The following is an 8507-nucleotide window of genomic DNA, read 5'->3' as shown; positions in this document are numbered from 1 at the left end:
GATATCGTTACTTTTTCGAAGTTTAGCTCGAAACAACGATTCGCGGATATGACGACAACACGCAAGAAAACGTGAGTCGAAAACCCATTTAGTTTTAGGTAAATACTCCGCGGACCCTCATCAATTTCAGTATTTTACAATGTCGTGGCAAATACAACAATTTCAACCAAGTAGTAAATTTTCTTTTTTGCTTGGGAGATTTTCACTTGGTTCACGTATGTATGTACATATATTTTGGTCACGAGACTATTTTAATTATGAAATATCGAGAAGAGTATATGAACTTTATCCAAAGCCAGTCTGTAAACCTTATCCTTACCATTTATTTCTGGAAGCTATGTTCACTATATTCACTTACACCAGAGCTTTGGTGTTGCCGTTTGGAATAAATTTCCAAAAAGTAGTAATGCTTAAATGCAAGTAGTTCGTTGAAAATTAAGTTGTATTTTTTGTTGTCTTGCCCCAAAATGTGAAAAAGTGGTCGATTTTGTCATTGTTCTTGGTGCAATTATTATGTTCGGAACCCGGAAACGCTGGAAGTAACCGGATCTAATTCTAAAAGAATTTCATGCTTTCATTCCGTGCGAAAATTGAGGTTGCATTAACAGTAATAAAATTGCTTCTGCAAAGAAATCACTTTTTATGCAAACTCTTTTTTAAATATCATTCTCATTTTGTACCCGCTACCGGGGGGCATATCACTCTTAAATAGTATGAACAAACACTAAGATTTGTCTGTGCAAATACAAAACTTCTTCGCTTCCTTTAGATCAATGCAATCAGACATTCCTTCATATTTATTTTGACGAGATATTTCTTCCACATTTATGGTAATTGTTTTTGAAATATTATCATAATCAGCTGTTGCTTGAAATTGTGGATCTTTCGGTTTTGCTGTGAAATCTAATCTATATGTAGACCGATTTGGTAAATCAAATAATTTCTTGTCAACCTTCTTCAAGCTCTTCAAAGTTAGTGGACTGCATTTGCTACTAATGTTTTTATCCTCAAGGTATTGGTTAATTTCCTGTATAACCAATTTTGTTACAATTTTTGCCGTAGCATCGCTGGTACGTACAGTTTCATATGCCACACAAGTGCACCAGTGCTCAGTGATACCGGCCTCTTCACAAGTACGATTCTCGGGTATTTCTCGAAAAATACTTAGCCCCCTCACTGTGCCATTGAGGTATGGAAACTCTTTTTCCCGATTTGTCTCTTCAAGTATATGCTTCATTGTCGCATAGATATCATAGGGCGTAGTTAAACGATTTTGATTTATTTGCAAAGCTTCTACGAACTCGGGATGTTCGTTTCGGTACCACATTGGCAGTGATATAAACATCATCGGCAAACGTTCTTCTAAGAATCCGGATTTTAATCCAAGCAATGGACCCCAACGACTTCCATGGTCACCAAAAAATAACACAATTGAACGCTCCAGTATGCCAGCGCTCTTCATTTCCTTAAGATATTCTAAAATCTTCACATCCATTGTTGCTGTCGTATCGAAAGAGTTGTGACTGAATGAATTTGTCCAGAATAGTCCGAAGAGCGGATCTGCAGGTAGAGCATTTGCAAATTGCAATGCGTAATCAAAAACGTATTCGCCAGAATGCTTGCGACCGATACAATATGATAGGCCTGATCGTTTTTTTACGACCATATTTTTTGAAATGGCCATGAACATGGGCCGTAAATAATAATCCGTTGGCGGTTGCACAAATCCTTTCTTTAGATAATTAAACGTACTCATCGAGCGTTCGTCTTCTGCATAAGCTGTTTTGTAGCCGTACTCTTTAAAATTATTCCAAATTAGATTACAAATTGGTTTATTCAGACCGCCTTCAGATTTTGGTTTACATTTATCATAAGCAGTGGATGGATTGTACGACGTAAGTAGAGCCATTAGATTTGGAAACGTATTGTCACCAATCTGTAGAAACGAAGAAAAAATTGTTTAGTTAAGTGTTTTTGATACAAATTTGTCGGTAATGGAAACTATGTAAACATGTGGCGTTCGCTTTCTTGTAAAATATTTGGCCAAACTTTTCCTCCAATTTGTAGTGCGCAACTTGATATTAGTACACAAAGACATGGACCTATAGTTTTGAGCTGATTGCGAAGGAAAATATGTAGCTTTTATGAGAAGTTTTTTCAGGGCAAAAGGACACTCGGAGGTTTGCCATTGCCTGTTGAGGGGCACAGTTGGAGTAATGCACCAAATTTTCAGTTTTCACCAGTGGCGAGTTTCTGTCTATAAGGGATTTTGAACGACTTTCTTGATTTATTACGCATATATATATTTATCGAAAACTCAGCTGCTAACAATCCCATAAGACTGCGTGCCCTGGGGTTCTGGAAGGATAAACCGTTCGGGCATGGTTCCATCCTAGACGCACTACTGTCTGAAATCAAAGCGCTACCCACTGATTTTATGCTGTCGAAGATCTAAGTTCACCACAAACCCCGCACGAAATTCCTAAGCTGCAGTGACTGGAATCAAGAAAAGGTCGAGTTCTTGAAGGGCTTAACTGTCTTTACGGATGGATCAAAAATGGAATGCGGAGTTGGTACAGGGGTTTTCATTGAGAAATATAATTAAAAATTATCCTTCCGCCTACCAGACTATGCAAGCGTTTGCTATTAAGGAAACAGTAAGGTACATCAAGGGGAATATATCTGCGAGAACGCAGGTGAACATCCTCTCGGATAGCCAAGCGGTCATTCAGGCGCTCTCATCTACCTCTGTAAGATATCAACTAGTAGTTGAATGTCGGAGAGAGATAGCCTATATTCCTGACCAAAACGAAATTACCGTAATATGGGTCCCGGGACATGGGGACATTTACGAAAACGAGGCAGCGGATGAACTAGCAAGGAGCGGCACCGCACTGGATGTGTTCCACGCGGTGGACATGGGCGCCTCTATCAGGGAGATTAAGACAAAAATTACCGAAATTTCTCACTCGAAGGCCAAGCAGAGGTGGAACTGCATAAGATCTTATAGGATTATACGGCAGTTCTGGGTGTTCTACGGTCCAATCAAAACCAAAGCTCTTTTAGGAATGAACAAAAAAGGTGCCTACAAATTTACTGCAGTGTGCATAGGGCACTGGCCCGTTGGGGTGCATGCTGAAAGTTTGGAATTGTCCTTCAATAGGTTCTGACGCAGTTGCAATGACCCGGGCTCAAAAGAGACAGTCGAACACTTCCTGTGCGAGTGTCCAGCCCTCGCAAGGATGGGGCTAAATTCACTCGGTAAACGATTCCTGCAGAATATTTCTGAGTGGAACTGCCGCCAAATGGCTGTAGGTTGCACGAGTTGTGGAATCAAAATTGCAACTGGTTAATTGCTTGTCACCATGGTGACAATCCACTTAAACCAACCAACCAACCAAAGTTAACAAAAGAACATGAGTAGTGAAAAGCAAATTTCTTCTTCCTAACGCAATATTTTTCTTCACTAAAACTGCGAAAAAAAACCATATCGCGCTTGTTAAAAAAAAAAAACACGTATAACTTGGTACCAATCGATATTTTGTATATGTATTAACTTTAAACAGATTTTTGTTTGAGCGATTTTTTCACTTAAGTACGCTTTCATTCTGTACTTCATAGATGCTTTTTCATAATTAGGAAAAAAACAAACAGAAATCGAGAACTACAAGTTGTGTCAGACGGCATTCGAATTAGGGACCTTCTGGAAGCTAACAAATAACAGCATACATCTCTACGCAATCAGCTACAGCTACAGAATAAAGTTTCTTACAATCGTGCAAAGTAATTTGACTTGAAATTTGTTTAAGAAGTACTTTTTCTCTTCAAAAATGTCCAATGGCTAATATGGAAAAATCGAAAAATACCCTAAATATCACCAGTGACGATCTTTGAGCTATTTTCTTAGAGTAGTAGTCAGAGGTGTAACTATAGGACGGCATGGCTGGCAAAATGCCAAGAGCCCCCGATCCGAGAAGGCTCCGGCCCAAGAGACCGCGAGCTCAGAAATAACCTTATATTTTTAACAAAACTAAGTTATAATTTTTTTTAAGTACTTAAAATCAATTAAAGAGAGACAACTAAAGACCATATATGTACATATGTATTCTTCATGGTTATGTTCTCTAACCAGAAAACTACTGTTATACCTGTTTTTGTATCAATTGCGTTGAATCTATACAATTGCCTCTTTTGAAGACGGTGTGCGATTTATTGATGGTAATATAGCAGAATCATGGATTTTCTAGCAGAATATTTACCCATAACTCGGTATTCGGAGCACAAAATAACGGTTTTAAAACCATATGGAGACTATTTAAGCAAAAATCCATCTAAAATCTTTGCTCCCACTTAAAGGAAAAAATTCGGCCTTACAACGTTGGAAATTTGAGAGATATTTCTGATGAGTACCAGGATATCATTTTAAAGGACATTTGAACAAAATTGAAGTGATCGATGACTCAATTGCTTCTCTTATCTTAGAATGATAGTTTTGATTTTTAGAATTCGTTTTTGTTGAAGGTGTTGCTCATCTTGTTCTATAAAAATATAATCCTCAACGGAAGAAAATGCACAAAATTACCAACAAAAAGAAATCGAGCAAAAATCAACGGTAACTCCAAGGTATCTCAAATTTGCACTTTGTTATACTAAAATTGAATGGGTTAAAAAACTGCATACCCAAAATCTAAATGCTAGATTTCACTATGTCAAATTCAGTGGCACTTGTCGTCACATAAGTAAAAACACATTGTCAAATGGGATCAAAAATCGGTTTATCGATTGATTTGGATTAGGATTGCTCTTTAGTTGTGTTCATGCACTGCGAAATCGACTTTCTGTAAATTTTTTGACCATAATATTCTGGGTAAAGGGGTATGGATAAAGCAGATAAAGCAGCAGTTGTGTTAAAAAATGTTGCCAAATTTTGGCGTCGAAAATATGACATAGTGAATACCAGTCTTAAGACGGCTAATAAAAAAAACTTCAATTTTTACGAATGTTTGCTGAGTTATGTATTGAGTATTGTACAAAGTTTAAAACTTGCATTTATATGGCTTTGTTGAGATATAAACTATATTTTTACGAAAGAATAACTAAAATTAAATTAAAAAAATTAATTGGTTAAACTTGTGGTGCGCTTATAATTTTGACACGGGGTGTACTTTTAAGAAAATTTTCTACTTTTGCGTATAAAGGCATGAAAAATATGCACGGGCATGGGCTCACACCCATGATGAGGAGCTATCGACGCCACTGACTGCACCCATACATAGCTGGGAGGCTCAGGCGTATGAGCAACTTTTTTCTATGATGATCTTCCAAATAACCATGGCGCNGTTCGTTAAATTTAAAAATTTATAAACACGAGCGATTTTTTTATGAAAAAAGGAAGTAAATAATTGTTGATATAATTAATTTAGTTAATTCCAATGATTTGAACTTAATTCGGCTGAAAAAAATGGTATTCGCAATCGGAATGCAATTGCAACCAGAGTCGATTTAAGAAACCCGACAGCTAGTACGATGAAGAAATTGAAATGTATGTCAAAGAAAGTCAGAACAACAAGAAATATACATGTATATCCTGTTTTTGGCTATCCGAAAGAATTTTAAAAATTCTATAAAAATTTTTTATGTTTGAAATGCAACCGTGGACGCCAGCTGGCAGCGAAACTTGCAAATTCCTGCAAATTTGCGTTCGTGCAGAAATTTGCAAGTTTCTCAACATGAGAGAGAATTTGAGAGAATTTTTTCTTACTCTCTGATATTTTTAGTGTTGGATAATTCTTGCTGCATTTTCGACGAACAAACCTATTGTGTACTCGCCCCTTTTCTTTTCACTGTCTCTCTCTTCCACATGCGAACAGAATTGAATTCAATATTTTAATCGTGTAAAAGTCGTCTTACCTTATTAAAACCTTGCAATTCAAACCAACGATTGCTTTGCATGTATTTAAATGTCTCTGGCATGGTTCGCCGAAAATTTATTCGCGAAAGACTGTCAATACCCAAAAGCAGAACATTAGGCTTCCTTGACTTCAAATAGAAGGTTTTGGCGGGTACATTACTCGAGTTTGTTAGTGCAACATTCTGTTGTTGTATGAATGAAAAGGCGTCCTTTTGGATTGGTTTTCCGGTATTGTTGCCTATGTAGCATTCCGTGATGATAAAGTCTATGTGCTGTGGTACCACAAAGTCTTGATGGATAATTGAGCAAGGAAGTATGCTAAAAATATAAGAAAAAAGCACGGCTCAGTTTTCGTTGGTCGTGAAAAATTTATAGTTAATCAAAGTTTATGACCATGCGGTTACATCGCGATGAATGCTGATGCTGATTTTATTATCTTCCGAAAAGTATAAAATGCTAAGCTTCCACTAAACCTAAAAAAAAACGCCTTCATGGAAAACATATACATGTGTAAGTATGTGTATACTATACTTAAGAAAATACTGTATGACATTAACCAAATTTAGAATACAGTCTTGCCCCTAAATTTCAAATGGCAACATTCCACCATCTTGGATTTTAGGTTGTTTTGCGATTTGCAAGCTTATTTTGCATTTTTCGTAAAAACGGTTGTACACAAAATTTGCAGAGAATTTAATTTTCCACATTTTTTATATAGAAGGTTATCTGAAAACACATTAGCTATTGTAAATAATTAGCAAAAAGTGCGAAAAATGTGTACATTGCCACGGTTTTCACCATTTTTCAACAGCTCTCATCACATCCTCAGCCTTTGCATCAACATGCCTATCAGGCGGGGAAGCCCTGTGAAATGCACCATTCCATTGCAACTGCGATTACGCTCTACGGAATGGGGTAGATTCTGTACTGCTAATTTCGATTCGTTCAATGCTGGCACAGCGGGTCATCAGAATACAGGCAGAAGGAGGTCAATATGTCACGTGCGGAGTTAGCAAGAGCTGCCCTCAGGGTGTTATGGAAATGGGCTCGCCGCTAACCTAACCAAAACTAGTGTTGTACTCTTCACTAGAAGGAGAGGTTGGATGGTCACAATTCAATCTTAGAGTAATTCTGAATACAAAACTATCGTGGAAATGTCAAGTGGAACAAAAGACCTTCAAAGCATTGCAATGCATTGGCAGCATTTTGGCAATGTAGACAGGTCTTTGGCAAATGTGGGGTCTATCACCAAAGGGAATCCTCTGGATTTATACCTCTATGATCAGACCTATAATCAGCTATGTGTCACTGGTATGGTGGAGCAGACTAAACTGCTAAACTTCAAATAACTATTGCCGTATACTGAACTCCCTGAGCCTGAATGTTTGTTTAATACCTGCACTGAGCTCGGACTCACACATTGTCGAATCTTCACTAATGGCTCCAAACCTGACTCTGGGTCAGGATCTGGGGGAGTATGCTTCGGTCTTTCAAGCTGAGGTATTTGCAATCCTCAAGGCCATGGACTAGGTGTGGAAAGTAGGTGGAGGGGAAGGATTTACGAGTCTGCAGTGACAGCCAAGCTGCACTTAAAGCATTGGCCAGGCCAGCCCTCTAACTACTTCCAAACTAGTTCGGTACTGCAGGTCGCGACTAAATTTTATTGGCAAACGTAATGAACTTGCTTTATTATGAGTGTCAGATCACTCGGGAGTACTTGGTAATGCGACATCGGACCATTTGGCCAGCACTGGCTCAGACCAGGAATTCCTCGCTCCGCAACCAGTTATAGCAGTCCCATCGAGGGGCTGCAGGTGTGCAAAAATTATGTTGCCTTCAATCTCACTGAGCAGACGAGACTGTAGACAACTTGTTGGACTGCTGACTGATCACTTCACGTGGCACAAACACCTATTTTTGAGTGCAATTAGCAGTCTTTTAAGTTAAATTTCAGCTTTTAAAATAGAGTTCTCAAATAGGCGGCGTTGACTTACCTTTTTTTGTTTGTTTTCATATGCTAATGCTTTAATAAATGCAATTTCTATTTGAATGTATTGTCAGGAATGTATTCCAAGTACCATTAAGTATTTTAAAAACAAAAAAATTTTGACTTTCGTCCAGCTAGATCTGCTATCCGAACCACTGTGCGATATGTACAAAACACTTTTAAAGTAAAATATAAACATTTCATAAGCATTCTCTAATAGCCAGTTTTACGGAAGCAATTCAAATGATTTTTTTTTGATTCTAATATGGAAACTGACGGAAATTTGTTTTTCACATATATTTTTTTTTTTGTGAAACCGGCAGTAAATGTATAAATACTTTGAGACCGAAAGTTTGGTGCCAGCACCACTTTCGACAAGAGGAAAAATTTTCTTTCATTACCTCCTTAATGTACATATGTTTTTTGTCACTCAAACTACATACCGTATATTGTACTGTTTTCATATCCCTTTTATTCGGTTTTAAATCTGCACGATTTTCGAATAAGCCTAAGCAGATTGTTGGGTGTCAACGAGCTCAGGCGCTCGTCTCTCAACAAATCGCTGGCACGATGGGCAAATGGAGTTTTCTTGTACGCCTATCACAGTCA

The 8507-nt window shown here is 37.8% G+C and overlaps 1 protein-coding gene across 1 annotated transcript in view; it reads right to left on the bottom strand.

Moving 5' to 3' along the window:
- Window positions 1-201: 201 nt before the first annotated feature.
- LOC108376165 (uncharacterized) overlaps window positions 202-8507 on the bottom strand; it is a 9775-nt gene continuing 1469 nt past the window's right edge. The window contains exons 2-3 of the mRNA XM_017632352.1: window positions 5911-6229; window positions 202-1936 (exon numbers count right to left, since the gene is read on the bottom strand). Coding sequence (XP_017487841.1) covers window positions 725-1936; window positions 5911-6229 — 1531 coding nt within the window. The 3' untranslated portion in view covers window positions 202-724. The remainder of the gene's footprint in view (window positions 1937-5910; window positions 6230-8507) is intronic.

The sequence above is a fragment of the Rhagoletis zephyria genome, unplaced genomic scaffold (assembly GCF_001687245.7).
Source record: "Rhagoletis zephyria isolate East Lansing unplaced genomic scaffold, Rhagoletis_zephyria_1.1 Rzeph_scaffold_09974, whole genome shotgun sequence".
NCBI lineage: Eukaryota > Metazoa > Arthropoda > Insecta > Diptera > Tephritidae > Rhagoletis > Rhagoletis zephyria.
Note: the sequence above shows the minus strand (reverse complement) of the source record. Positions and strands in the feature narration are given on the sequence as shown.